The sequence below is a fragment of the Sus scrofa genome, chromosome 4 (assembly GCF_054392235.1).
Source record: "Sus scrofa isolate SSC_HxYL_T2T_F1_AM1 chromosome 4, Sscrofa_HxYL_maternal_Yorkshire_Landrace_v2.0, whole genome shotgun sequence".
NCBI lineage: Eukaryota > Metazoa > Chordata > Mammalia > Artiodactyla > Suidae > Sus > Sus scrofa.
In genome coordinates this window covers 78,398,255-78,413,590 of record NC_139386.1, presented here as the reverse complement: position 1 = coordinate 78,413,590, position 15,336 = coordinate 78,398,255, and the positions used below count along the sequence as shown (strand labels likewise).

The 15,336-nt window shown below is 38.9% G+C and overlaps 1 protein-coding gene across 4 annotated transcripts in view; it reads right to left on the bottom strand.

Moving 5' to 3' along the window:
* TOX (thymocyte selection associated high mobility group box) overlaps positions 1-15,336 on the bottom strand; it is a 301,744-nt gene that overhangs the window by 36,128 nt on the left and 250,280 nt on the right. For all 4 annotated transcript variants that reach the window (XM_021089342.2, XM_021089343.2, XM_085022318.1 and 1 more), the window contains one exon: positions 12,410-12,691. In XM_021089342.2, the coding sequence (XP_020945001.1) occupies positions 12,410-12,691 (282 nt within the window). The remainder of the gene's footprint in view (positions 1-12,409; positions 12,692-15,336) is intronic.

The window sequence follows — 15,336 nt, the reverse complement described above, 5'->3', positions numbered from 1 at the left end:
CGACTGAACGACCCCACAGGGACAGGACGCTCTGAACCAAGCTGACAGGCTAATGCGGATTAACACTTGAAGGGAGCTTCCCCAGGATGGATTTGAGGTGATCCTGTGAAATGACTTGGGTCTCAGGTAAGTCACTTGAGACACACAACAAACAACCAGAACTTTCTTTTTGCCCTGAGGCTACAAAGAGCCATATCTTTCTCCTCCTAGTGGCTATGCTAGCTGCAGGCAGCTGTGGTAACTCACTGCAGTGTGCCCTCTATCATTTGGCTCTCAGTAAGGTCGCTGAGGTCCACACTGCCAAATCCAAGGGACCATCTAGTCTTCATCTGACCTGATTTCTCACTGTGAGCATCCTCTCTTCCAGAGGTTCTGGGACATCACAGACTCTGGGTTTTAGGTCTACCTCACCGTCCTCACTGTTCATTTCTAGGCCCATCCTCTTCCACCAGGGCATTACTTGGTAGTGCTCCTGATGGTTTTTGCTGTAGACCGTCTTCTCTTACAAGACTGTACTTAGGGAGTCTCGTAAGGTGCAGGATTTCCGTTACCATTTGTGGGTGGATGAGTGGCAAATTCATTTCCTTTGAACTTTGAATGCATGGAAACAATTATTATTTATTTGTTTTTATAATTTTTATTTTTTCCATTATAGTTGATTTAAGGTATTCTGTCAATTGCCATTTATGACTTTATTTGCAAGTCTTAGAGATACCTCAAACTTCAGTCAAGATATTCACTTGTGTAGTTCTATACACTTGCCTTTGTAGCACATATAAAAATTTGAGTTATACAATAATTTACGTAGTTAGATCTTCTCTTGTTCGAGTCTAACCACCACGGGGGCCAGTCCACATCTAATTTTACTCACCAGCATTTATTATGGTTCTTGACACCTAGTACGTGCTTAATGTTTGTTAGAACAGTTAAAAAAATAATAACAAAATATAATGCAATTCAAGGAATGAATGAATTAAAGTATGAATGGTTTTGTTACAGGAAATCAGGCCTCACTAATTTACCTGAGTACTTCAGGACAGGAAGTAAATATGTGGCAATACAGAAAACGTGGACAGATTTTTAGAGTATTTGACATGCTAATAGTAACTGGGTTATAGGCTAAGTCTTTACGATTTTCTTTATATTTTCTACAATTTCCAAATATTCTAAACAATTTCTAAATATTCTAAACATAACCATTCCTATATTCAAAATAACAAAATATCAAGAAGTCAAATAAAAAGGATTCAAGAAAGACTACAATGGGAGTTCCTGTAGCGGCACAGCAGAAATGAATCGACTAGGAACCATGAGGCTGTGGGTTCCATTCCTGGGCTCGCTCTGTGGGTTAAGGATCCAGCATTGCCGTGAGCTGTGGTATAGGTCACAGATGTGGCTCAGATCTGGTGTTGCTGTGGCTGTGGTGTAGGCCGGCAGCTGGAGCTCCAAATCAACCCCTAGCCTGGGAATCTCCATATGCCACGGGTGCGGTCCTAAAAAGCAAGAAAAAAAAAAAAAGAGAAAGACTGCAATGAAGAATATTAACAATGAAGGTTGATCATAACAATATTATGATCATATTTCATCAAGGTCATATTTTATCAAGGACCGGGAATATTCAGAAAGACTGCAATGAAGAATATTAACAATGAAGGTTGATCATAACAATATTATGATCATATTTCATCAAGGTCATATTTTATCAAGGACCGGGAATATTCAGACATGGGAACAAAGTGTAGGGAAATGAATGTGTACGCATATGGAATATTTACGTGGGCTCATTTTATTTTTCATTTTAAATTTTAATTGAAAAAATTAATGATCTGACACACCGAAATCTCCATGATTTCAGATTATATCAATATTTTTGGAAAATAATCAAATGTCAGTTATGGAGATAAATTTCCTATGATTCAATGTAAATTTTTTTTTTTTTTTTTTGGTCTTTTCTGGGGCCACATCACGGCATATGGAGGTTCCCAGGCTAGGGGTCCAATCGGAGCTACAGCTGCTGGCCTACGCCACAGCCACAGCAATGCGGGATTGGAGCCTGTGTGCGACCTACACCACAGCTCACGGCAACGCCAGATCCTTAATCCATTGAGCAAGGCCAGGGATCAAATCTGCAACCTCATGGTTCCTAGTTGGATTTGTTAACCATTGACCCACGACAGGAACTCCTCAATGTAAATGTTTTTATTCAAAGATTTACCAAAACAAATTAGTTTCTCTCTTCCATTGTCCAAAATTGTGTTTGAACTGCTGATCTTCACACTTCTTTTATTTCTCTTTTTTGATTTTTTTGCTTTTTACGTTCACACCTGCAGCATGTGGAAGTTCCCAGGTGAGGGGCTGAATTGGAACTATAGCTGCCGGCCTAAGCCACAGCCACAGCAACTCGGGATCTAAGCCGCATCTTCGACCTACACCCCAGCTCACAGCAACGCTGGAACCTTAACCCACTGAGCAAGGCCAGGGATTGAATCCACATCCTCATGGATACTAGTAAGGTTTGTTACTGCTAAGCCACAATGGGAACTCCCGCTTCTTTTCTTTTTAAACTGGCATTTTCTCAACATGGTACAGGTCTTAGATATACTGGATAGGCAACATCCTGTGGTAAGAGAAAGGACAGTTATCTTCGTGCTGGATAACGTGGCCCTACTTTTTAAGGATTATCTGTGGAAGCAGGAGAACCTGCTACTGCCAGTAGGAAGCTCTAAGTGTCAAGTGCATGAAAACAACAAATTACTCTTTTGAGGCAACATACAGCAACCCTATAGGAAACTAAACAATTCCATGCAGCCCATCAATTAGGTTTGTTTTCTGGAGGCTTCCCCTATTTTCCTAGATTGTCCTATAGGATTAGCCAGATGAAGGCTTCTCTTTTAGTAGAAACAGGGCTTTCATGATTTCTGCCTCTGTATTTTCAAGGCTCAGGAGACATCATTTATGCATTACGGCATGTCACCCTGAGGCTTCAACGGTATATCTGATCGTGTACCTGAGAGGCACTAAGCTGTGAAGTTGGGGTGTCGTCCCCCATTATGGCCAGACTATAGTGTCAGCCTCATGACATTATATCAGCTTTATCTTTGCAATGCCTGAAAGTGAGAGCATACTGATATGCTGTCCTTTTAAATACTCACGGTTAACCTCAGTTTGAATTATCTGCCATGCAAGAAAACTAGCATCTGAGTGGGCCAATCTATAGGATACACAAAAATATTCATTTCTCAAGATTCACTGCCTGTCCTTCAGTAATTAAACTCTGTTGCTAAGACTATATTCTTGGATCATAACAGTCTGACCACTTATAAAACTGCCCTCACAGAACCAAGCTATGATTTAAGATAATGCCCTTCACCAAAAGCTGATATAAGAGGAAAAAACAAAAATAAAAATTACGTATGAAAGTTTATTTATTTTTTTTAAATAGAGTATTCTTTGAAGGAATCTTTTTCTTACTTGGTATTCTTTGTATAAAGACCTGCAGAAGTGTACAATGTCTGCTTTTAGGATGCAATACAACAGGATGTGGTTCCCAGTTGTGTTTTGATGTCTAGTGCATCCACACATGTGAGCAGGGCTGGATGAAGTGAAGGCTTCTGCCACATGAATACTGGGCATTATCTCCTGATATCTGGGCATCTTATTTTTTATTTTGCATTTTGCTTGTGTTTGGGAAGGCAGAGAAGTGAGCTGCTATTTTAGATTCTGTATAGTGAACTGGGAATTTGTCAGGCTTACTGTCTGGAGGTAGTTTCATCACATGTTTGAAAACCACATGGCCATTTCTCATATGCAAAGCCTCTCTAAAGAAAGAAATGTTGCTATAATTTGGATCCACTTACATGCTGGGAATGGACTTCATTTTGAAAGACACCTGGCTTTTCTGACCATCAACTATTTGGAATGAACACAATGATGATGAATATAGCTGTGGTGGAAAAATTAGCTAAATGGATTTGTAGTATGTTTCTGGACCTTAATTTTGAGTATTGTCTGGATCCTGAATTCTTACTTAGATGGATGAAAGCTTATAATTTTATGTCCTAATTTTCTAAAAGACTCTGATTTCTGCAGTCTAGGGCAGCGCTATCTCATGGAATTTTCTGGAAAGATGGAATGTTTTCTACACTGTCTGAAAGAGTACTAACTAGCCAAATGTGGCTATGGAGCATGTTTGGCTAGAGCAACAGAGGGACTGAATTTTTTGTTTAATTTTAATTAGTCAAATTGAAATATACACAGTCATGCTGGCTAGAGGCTACTGTATTAAACTGTACAGCACTGTGTATTGGGCACTGTTTGAGAGGACAATATTTCCTGGATTCCAAGACTTAAGAATTAAATTTAATTCCAACATCATAATCTTTACAACACAGAAGGAACCATATAATGCAAAAATATAAAGTGCAAGCACACTGAGAGTAAGGACAAGGTCTTGTTAGTTCCCCACCCTCACACAATCAGCATGGGGTCTTTTTTTTTTTTTTTTTTTAGGGCCACACCTGTGGCACATGGAGGTTCCCAGGGCTGGGGGCAGAATCGGAGCTACGGCTGCTGCGCTACACCACAGCTATAGCAACAGGGATCCGAGCTGCATCTGTGACCTACACCATAGCTCACTGCAATGCCAGATCCTTAACCCACTGAGTGAGGCCAGGGATTGAACCCACGTCCTTATGGATCCTAGTTGGGTTTGTGACTGCTAAGCCATGATGGGAACTCCTTAACTGCTTTCTTAATCAAGTAACTACTCTGTTCTGATATTTCTTATTACAATTTAGGAATTTTAATTCTATGTAGAAAGAAGGTCTCTGTACATCACAAGGCCAGGGACTGAATCTGCATCCTCATGGATGCTAGTTGGGTTTGTTTCTGCTGCGCCACCTTGGGAACTCCAGCATAGGGACTTACATGCAGTGAACATCACAAATTCCCATCCCTGTGTTCTACAGCACTGGGTAAAGGCTTAGAATCACAAGGAAAGCACATATAAAAGTTGCATGAACATCACAGCAACTAAGAACATGGCTGAGTTCAGGTCCTAATTGTAATCCTGATTACCCACAGACTTATTTCACATTCAATTAAAGCACTAATGAATAAACAAACATACACAAACACATAAAGATACTGCTCTCACCTAAGCTTTACACAGATGCATGTACTTCATGTAACTTACTTGTAGACATAGATTTATTTCCAAAATCCCTAGAGGTGTCCTTATGCTTCTGGTAATCCACCTCCTGTCATGTCTTATTGCTTAATTACAATGATATATTTAACTTATTTATCACAAGAAAACAGTAATTTTTCACTTTAAAAAAGCATGTGTTAATGGTATTACTGAGATAATACTTCTTAAGAACACAGAGCACAGGAGTTAAGACTCTCAAGAAAAGAGAATCACTGATATTGAAATGTCCCTGGAGAAGTTAGAAACATCTATGAGCATATTTAAAATAAACTGCTGCAGTCCCAAAGCCTTTAATGGAGCTGGGAGAGCTGTTTAATGCACACTATCTTGCAGTAATCGCTGTAGTTTAAAATAGATTTTAATCAAGCACCATCTGCATAATAGGCTGAACAAACAACATAGAACTCCACTTATAACTCTTATCATATAAAGTAAATATTATAAAATCTTCACCATAGAAACAGGGCATATCACAGCACTTTTTGTGATGGTACTCTTTCTGGAAGTGAAATATTTTGCTACTCAAATTAATTCTCTCTTTTCTGTCTAAACTATACCATCTAAAATCCCCTTTTGAGAATAAATTTAAATAAGCACAGGAAGTAAGTCATCTAGTTACTATGAAGTCAGCAAGGCTGTAATACTTCTTTCATTTTACAATCAGGTTTATTAATTTCATTAATAATAACAGTACCTTCAATGACTCAAAATATCAATTAGAGAAAACCATATATGAAATGTTATACTCTTGAAATGATTCATGAGCGCAGGACATTGTACCAGTATCACAGTCTGTAAAGAAAATGCATTTTTTAGGATTCTTGATTCTGCCAAACATAACTGATCATTGTTGTAGGATGAGGTTAGCAAAAACACTCAGTGGCCTTATGTAAGGTAAGAACTTTGGGCTACTGTCCAGAAAAATCACTTTGAAGTGAAGTAAAGATTTGACTGTAATCATATACACCTGTTACATTTATCGGTTGTGTCCGATTCGTGTGGTCTTTTCTAAATTTGCCAGTCTAGGGCAGTGTTTACTTCTTGAGGGTTTCCCCAGCCTGACAAAGAAGGCACAAGTGCTGAGATAGGCTTTTGATGAATAAAATGACAGGGCCTATGTATAGTCTTGCTTGAATTTTATTCCATGACTTAATCAAGAGTGCTCAGTCATCTAGGGTATAGATCACTCAAGGATAAATACACCTTCAGAGTACCATATCCTAGTTTAATTTAATTGCTTAAGTGGATTTTAGAAACAATTATTTGGAATGGAGTACTAACTGGCCATTCCACTTCATTTTATTATTTTTTTCAGAACTACTTTGTTAAGCTGAGCCTTAACCAATTTGATAATTTTTTCCTTTCTCTTTTTTGGCTGCCCTGTGGCACATGGAGTTCCCAGGCCAGGGATCAGATCTGAGCTACAGTAGTGACCTAAGCTGCAGCTATGGCAATGCCAGATCCTTATCCCACTGTGTCAGGCCTGGGATCTAACCTGTAACCCAGGGCTCCCAAGACACCACCAATCCTGTTGCGCCACCATGGGAACTCCTGAGATACTTTATTTTTGATAACAACAACAAGTATATATTTTCTCAGTTTCTGGGATCTAAGAAATTCTTTAAAAGTATCATGCACAGCATATTATCTGAAGTGTTTAACAACTGTATCCATGTGGAAAATGCCATACCTTCAAGACCCAATTTTAAATATTCTGTCCCAATGCTAGATAATGTGACTTGACATTTGGTTCCAACACTGCATGATTTCACTTAATGTTTATAGAAACCTGTCTGCTTATCATTTTTACTTTATTCCAGGAATCATCTAGTCTTCAGAACAGTGGTAAGTAAAAAGTACTTTTCTAAAGGCTTTTTAAACTGTTGCTCTAGTGACATCCTATTTTCTTTGAGGAAAAACCAAAACCAAAACAAAACCTCTTTCTGTCCAGTAATACACATGCATTGATGAACCAGCAAATTAGCACAAAAACTCTTTTAACAGGGACCCAGAGAGGTAAGCAGAGTGCTGACACCACCTTTCATCTTGAAGACAGTTGCTAAATCTGGTGAAACTGAGTCAAAGCCACAGTAAAGAGCAGACAAACGCCATGGCTGACCAACAAAAGTGGATGTTTAATGAAAGGTTCCTATTAAAAGTCAGGACAGAAAAAAATTAGACTTTCAGGGCAAGGGTGAAATAAAACGATTTCCCTTACATTTTCCCTCGTGACACCTGCCAGGATGATATTGAGTGAGAGGGGAAGAATACCTTTTGTGATAATTTACAAACAGAAGCCAGTATTTGTAAGGCCTTACGGCCTGAATGCACACAACTTGGGTGATCCGAAAACTTTAAGTCCAAAGTGGTTCTAGATTGTGATGGTCTAAGTAAGATGCTTGGCAGAAATAAACACAAATCATCTTTAGAGGCGTCCACTTTCAAACGAGGTCTAACAGAATTCTCAAAAAATTCTAATGAATATTGGCTCTTACTCCAAAAGCAAAAAAGTAAAATGGAACAAGGCGTTAAAACTTGGTGCCAGCAGCACCAATAGACTCAGGCTCCCAAAGGCTTCACATACTGGGATTAGCAAATGCTTAGAGGAAAAACAGATTGTCTATGGATAAGAGGAAGCATTTAAAGATAAGTCCAAATAGATTTGAGAAAGAACCAAATAAAACTAGAAATATAAAATAACCGAAATTAAAACCTCGATACATCAGATTTAATTTCAGATTTGATATAACAACAAACTGAATTATGAACTGGCAAATTGATACAAACAAATTAATCAGGAGGTAATGCAGAGCAACAAGGAAACAGAAAATATGAAAGAAAAGAGTCATGGAGGATAGGATGAGAAAGTCTAGCATTTATCTTGTCAGAATTACAGACTGAGAGGGGAAGAAGGGGGTAGAGGAAATATATGAAAAATTCCCAGAATGGATGAAAACCAGAAATATTTACATTTGGGATAAATTGAAAGAAACCCATATACTACACAGTGAAGCTGCAGGACACCAAAGGCAAGAGAAGGTATCAAAACTAGTCAGAGAATACAGGCAGACTGCTTTCAAAGGAAAGGCAGCAAGGAAGTAAAATTCTTAAAAGCAATAATGAGAACGAGAATTCAGTGGAGCAATATATTATCTTTGCAACGACAGAAGAGAATCATCGTCAATCTAATGTATTATTTCCCTCGTGAAAACCCTTTTTAAGGTAATCATGTTCCCAATAGATTATCATGAGAGAAAATTTAAAAGGCATAAGGAAAATTACATCAGATGAAGAAATATATTTTATATATGAATAAATCTAAAGGGCTGTAAAAATAATGAAAATAGTACTTCATTGAGTTCATTAAATTACATTTAGTTTAAATGTAATTTAAATGTTAAATGTTTATAAATAAACAACAGTAATGACTCTTCCTATATAAATTGAAAGGAGTAAGAGAAAGAGTACAGAAGTTCCAGTCTTAACTTAGGAAATAATGGAATGAGAAAAGTGAGAAGAATCTTAGGAAGGTAAGAAAGAGAAAGAAACATAGAACATATGTGGGACAAATAGAAAGCAACATACTTAAATGCAGAAATAAACCCAAATATTTTAGTACTTACATGGAATATAAGTCAGTTTTATCTGAAAGTGAAAGATTATCTAATTATATACCACTAGACAAGAAACACATATAAAACTTAAGGATACTTACAGCAGAAAAGTTGAAAGTAACAGGATGGCAAAATATATACTGTGATTCTTAGCCCATAATTTCCTTCAAAGGAAAACTGTGCTAAAAAATACAGCTGTAATGCCAGATACTTTAAGTGTCTTAAAGAATCTGCTACATTACACGTGCTGGATTACAGGCTTGGAACCACAAGCTACTCGAGTTTATATTTCTTTGATGTTTGACTGTATGTCTAGTTTATGACTTCAGGCTGTCAGCACAGCTCCACAGCAATCAGAACCATGGGGAGTGTTTATAAGGTGATAATTTATTTTACTGATGTATTTACAATATTTCTCTGTGTCAAAACAAAGTTATTTCATTTAATTGTTCAATTAGATAAACTGGAATTAATATGCAATTGCTTAAGAGCACAAAGCGTTAAGAGGGAAGCCTTTCTAAAGGTTTCTTTTTTAGGTGTGAGACTAAATATTCTTTTTTTTAGTTCTCTTGTTAGGGAAATGATCTAAATGATCCTTTGACTTAATGCTACTTTACGTTTCACTGGAGCTCTTGCAGTACAACATCCCACATAAATCCTGCTCATATATGAAGGAAAAATTCCAGTTTAGTCATTAGCTGGGATGAAGAATCCTTGAACATTTTCAGAGGATTTTTTTTAGCCATTCAATAAATATAAGCTGAATACATGGATAGGAGGCTTTTGAACTGGAGGGAAGCTAGAGACCAGCACGTAGAGCTGGAATGGAAGGGTGGGTTTTGTTGAGATGGAAAATGCACTTTAACTAAACATAAACTTGAGAATGTTTGTGTAGACCAAAAGCCATTTTAATGAGGGCATTCTTGAGAAATCCATTCCTAAGCCTTCAGACATAGCTTATTCAAGAACATACAACTACAGAGGACAAATTCCACTACACAATGCTTACACAATCACTAATAATGAGCTATAAATTATTTTAGGATATGGATGTGGAGTGATTGGATAGGATACCCACTGGCAAGGTTTCATACCTGGAAACTCAGAGCACACAAATTCATGCCTTAGGAAAATTATAAGATATGGACCTTATGCATTAATTAAAAAATGGCAGAATTTGTTAATACTAATTCTATGAATTTCTGGTTTCTACTTGGTCTGTACTCATGTAAGTTGAAGAGTATAGAAAATGCTACTGTAAGTACGAATAATCTTGCATAAAATTTACTGTCAGAAAACATTACTAATTTTTCATTAATTTCCTGAAATGTCAGCAATAAATACTGATAAAGATATAATCCAGATGCAGAAATTGATCTTTACTATGAGTAGAACATTAATCTTTCCCTTTGCAATACAGTACATATCACCTGTGTTTAGGAACTTAACTGGAATTATCCATGCATAATCTGATATCCAAATCACTGGCCACATATTCTTGGTGTTCACATTTATACTCACTGGCTGGTGGTACCATTAGAGTAATACACATTTTCTTAAAAATGTATTTTGCCCTCTAAATGATCAGCTAAAGGTTAGGCTTTCACTGTCCCAATAAATAATGTCTGTAATATCAGTCTCCTCCTCCTTTTTCACTTTCCCTCCTGAGAGGCTGGCTCGCTGACAGGGAGGGACTGCAAGGCAGGGGATGAGCCAGGATGCTGCTACCTAACTGTGTGGCTGTGCCAGATGGCTCCCGGGGTTTGGTTCAGCGGGGACGGTAAGCCAGCAGACATGGAAAAGACTGAAGGAAGAAGTTTATACTCATACAAACCTGGAAACAGGAAGGCTGCCATGTGCCATGCAGGGTGGTAAGGAGCAGAGACTGGGAGAGGGCAGAGAGTGGCCTGGCACCTCTACTGGGGTTTTCCTGGGGAGGGAACGGGCCAGGCAGGGTAGGTATGCTGAGTGAGCTTACGACTCCAGTGTTTGGACAATTTCAGAGGGCTCTGGCCTATAGAGGTGATCCCGAGTGGTCCATATCTGGTCCTGAGGGAATTTAAGGCAGGGGGAGTGTTGGCGTGGTCTGTGAGAGCTCCATAAAGGAGAAGACTGGGGTGTGGGCTCTGCACTGGCTGGTGCTGATCAGTTATGTGCTCATGGGGAGTCATTCACTATCTCTAGGAATTAACTATCCTGCTAGTCTTCCCAGGATCAAGACCCTAAATGCCAGAGTATCGAGAATACCGAAAATAATGAAATATAGTCCATATAGCAGCTCTGTCTTTGTCATCAGGCTAAATAAATCTATGTGTCACTATTCATTTGGATTAAAAAAAATCAGTGTAGCTAGATATTGGAAAGTTAGCAATAGAGATCAGAATCCCAGGGTACTGCCTTTTGTTTCCCCAAAACAAAATTCTCACAAAAGTGAAGAGAAAACAAAAGGCTGACACAAGTGACAATTCATTAATGAAATATAAAAAAGAGGAGGAGAGGAAGTACACATGTAGCTGCTGTGTTTTTCATGGTAACCAGGCACAAGAGTCCTCATTGGGACAAATTTGGAAGATGCTGGACTGATTACCAAGGCAATAAGAAGATGATTTTGATGTTCTTAAGTGAGACTGTACTTGGTTATGGCAGTCATTTGAAAGAGCTGCCTTGAATACTTCAAAGAACTATCTTTTGCGGCTAATTTTTTAAATTAAGGGCAATTAAGACCCATCTTTTTATACAGATAACTTAACACGATGCAGACAGATAGACAGATATACTGGCATGGGGTTAACAAAAAGGAAGCACCACTGGTGACACACATAGACAAGCATATTAACAAAAGGGAGGTAAATGAAACACCCAGGTTTCTGCTTCTAGAAGGGAGTCATCTAGTATCCCTGACCCTTCCTTTCTTCATCCTCAGGATGAACTGCTTGATCATACACACACACACACACGGCCATCAATACAACCCTGGGGTGTTGCCTTCTTAATTTTTTGAGTGAGTGGTGAATTAAACTTGATTTTGGACGTTGAGTCCTACAAGATTTATTCTCCCTTACTCACCATGTAGACCGTATACTGTGTGGGTGAAACCAACTTTTATGCTTTGTACACCTGCACTTAGAGACTTGTTAGGGGAGTTCCCATTGTGGCTCAGCAGTAACTAATCTGATTAGTATCTGTGAGGATGCTGGTTCGATCCCTGGCCTTGGTCAGTGGGTTAAGGATCCAGTGTTGCTGTGAGCTGTGGTGCAGGTTGCAGATGTGGCTTAGATCTGGCATTGCTATGCCCTGTGGTGTAGGTCGCAGATGTGGCTCTGATTCAACCCTTAGCCTGGTAACTTCCATATGCTGCAGGTGTGGCCCTAAAAAAAAGGGAAAAACATAAACTAAATAAAGGACTTGTTAGGGCCTTAAGAATGTAACTGATCAAGCAGGCGATTCCATCCATTCAGCCCCCCACCAATGCTTCTCATTTGGATGATATAAACTGGCACCCACCAGAGGTCACAGAATGTACCAAAGAACAGTTTTTTTAGGCAACAAGCATTTCCTGCAGGTCCTAAAAGTTGCCTAGTCATACCTTAGAGGTCTCATCACCTTCATCTTCGTGCACAGAACTGGATGGTGAAGGAGTGGCAGACTTGCTTCCTGGAGGAGAAGGTGAGCTGTGGGGGACATTGCTTCCTGCCATGTTCAAGCCCAGCTGAGCGCTTAGCTGGGACTGGTTGATGGTGGTCAGCTGGCCGTGCTGCATCATTCCTGCCTGCTGCCTGATGTCTGCAGGCTGGCCCCTTGGTCTCATGGTTGCCATTGTAGGATGGGAGCTATACTGAGTTCCTTCTGGGTTCCGTATATCTTGCATCTACAAAAAAATGGATAGGATAATTTTTTATAAAACTTGTCTTTGGAAACATTAAAAAAAATTCCCTAGACTTTACAAATCCTGTAGGATGCCCTGCTAAACTATGTACATTTCTACTCTCTGCCAAGAGGAGAAAAATCCTAACTGTTTAGGGGAGAATATCACCCTAAAGGTACTGTTACTAAAAGCATAGAATCTGAGATTCAGTCAACATCACATTTCATTACTCAAGGCTTGGTTAATTATATTCACAGTCCTTCTTAACTAAATGCAAACACATATCATTAAGAGATATTTATGGTATAAGTTTTAAAATGTTGATGCTTATTAGAGTGTCAATATTATATAATTATTAGTGATTACAGATTCACAGTAATTCATGAAACCCTATTTCTTTGATTCTCATCATTTAAGAAAGATTGTGAAAGTTAAGCATACTGTAGTTCTCAGTTTAATTCTATATAGGCTAGTATTAGTCAAATGATCTATTAACGTTCTGACTCAGAACATTTATAGGCTAGTATTAACCAATTGATTAATTGACTATTGAAATGGTTTGACTACACAGTCAGATTTGAAAGTAAAGCTCTAAAGTTGCAAGGTCACCATATTAATCCATTATGCTATCTGGGTCACTGCTTTTTAGCCTTAATGAGACTCACTCTTATAATTCAAGCAATGAATTTCGTCTCTGCAAGGATTAGAATTAAAAGCATTGGAGGATGAAGCTCTCAACGTATCTAAAGGTCAAATGTGTTGTGTAAGAGGAGTGTGGTGGATTTCACTTGTTTCTCTGGCATTTTCAAACTTAAAGGGGAATATTTTGTGGTGTTACAGAAGTGGCTCAGTTTTGTTCACTCTGAGGGGGGCTTGGGGAATTCATGGAGGTAGAGGGTTTATAAAATAAGAGAGAAAAAGAAACAAATGGGAAAAAAAAGAAGGCAGTTATGGTTAAAGCTATATTTTGGAATGGAAAAACTAAAATTTATAATGTGATCTTTCTCTGATTCATTAAAAAAAAATCCCATTGAGTGTCAGAATGCCTAGTAATCACCCATATGCAAATGTTACTGTGACATGGAAACACTGTAAAGGTCGATTAAGTAACTTAGTCATAGGATTTTTTTTTTTCTGGTCATAAAATCAATTTCTACCAATGCTCCGGAGTCATTTTACCAACCTGGTCAGACCATCTGAAACTGGAGTTGTGACTGAAGAGGTGTCTGCCTGTGTTCTCTGTATTAGGTTTACTGTCTCCACCACAAGGCTTCATATTAGGCAATACATCTCTCGCCAAAGATATATTGGTTGGGTCCATGCTTTTGTACCCATTGCTTTCCGAGTTCAAATCAACGTTTTTTTCCCCATAATTTAAACTGTATTCCTCCAGTCCTTCAAAAGTAGCTCCCAGTTCTTTCTATGAAGTCCCTTCCTCATTAAGCAGGGATTACTATTCAGTGATACATGTTAAAGCGGCAGAGGCCCTAGGGACACGTTTCCAGTCTATGGAGGAGGAGACTGAGGGGTTTGGAATGTCTGTTGAATAAATACATAATCTAATGAATAAGATCCAGAGAGCTTAAATGACTTCCCCAAACCACAGCATTAGAGTTAAAATCTACCTCTCGCAATTCAGTCGTTGATAGTTCCTAGTGTACTAAGCAGCTGATCCAGCATTTTACAAATCCCACAGTTGTAGTTAATTAAAGATAATCGAAAACACCTTGTCCAATATCGTCTACCCAAACCGATGGTTTTTAACTAGCCCATTCATGTTGCCTCCACCCACATATACTAAAATAGTTTTTGCTCCTGCTTAACTGTTGATATAACTTTTATTATCTGATCTTCCCTATGAAATAATACTAGCTTTCACAGATATCCATAAAGTTGTGCCACTGAGTCTTTTTAGGCATACTGCCCAATGTCCTGAAGCCCTCTTGTGGTTTTTCTTTTCCTTTTTGCTTTTTAGGGCCCTGCCCATGGCATATGGAGGTTCCCAGGTTAGGGGTCGAATCAGAACTACAGCTGCCTGCTACACCACAGCCACAGCAACTTGGGATCCCAGTCACGTCTGCGACCCACACCACAGCTCACAGCAACGCTGGATCCTTAACCCAATGGGCGAGGCCAGTGATCAAACCTGCAACCTCTTGGTTCCTAGTTGGATTCATTTCCCCTGTACCATGATGGGAATTCTCCTCTTGTGGTTTTTCTTAGACTCTTAGCATGTAGAACAGGTGTGGGCACAGAGTGATGGATGCTTGCAAACGGGGACTGTCCTATACAGGGCAGCTCCCTCTCTCAACTCTGCACCAAATAAAGCACTCAAGTGCATGACCTCTGTTTTTCTTCTTGGCTGTGCCGGTGGCATGTGGGAGTTCCCCGGATAGGGATCGAACCTGCACCTCAGCAGCAACCCAGGCTGCTGCAGTGACAATGCCTAATCCTTAAACCACTGAGCCGCAAGAGAACTCCAGAGTTCTCAGATTTATGACTACAAATCTCACTTCATAGCACCTATCTTTCCACAACTTGTAATCTTTTGGATTGTTTTCTCAAGCTAATTAATGTTGTGGATACAACTCTGAGTTATAAAATTTGTATTTCCATGTTGGTAATATCAGTAGAAGGAGGTTGGCATG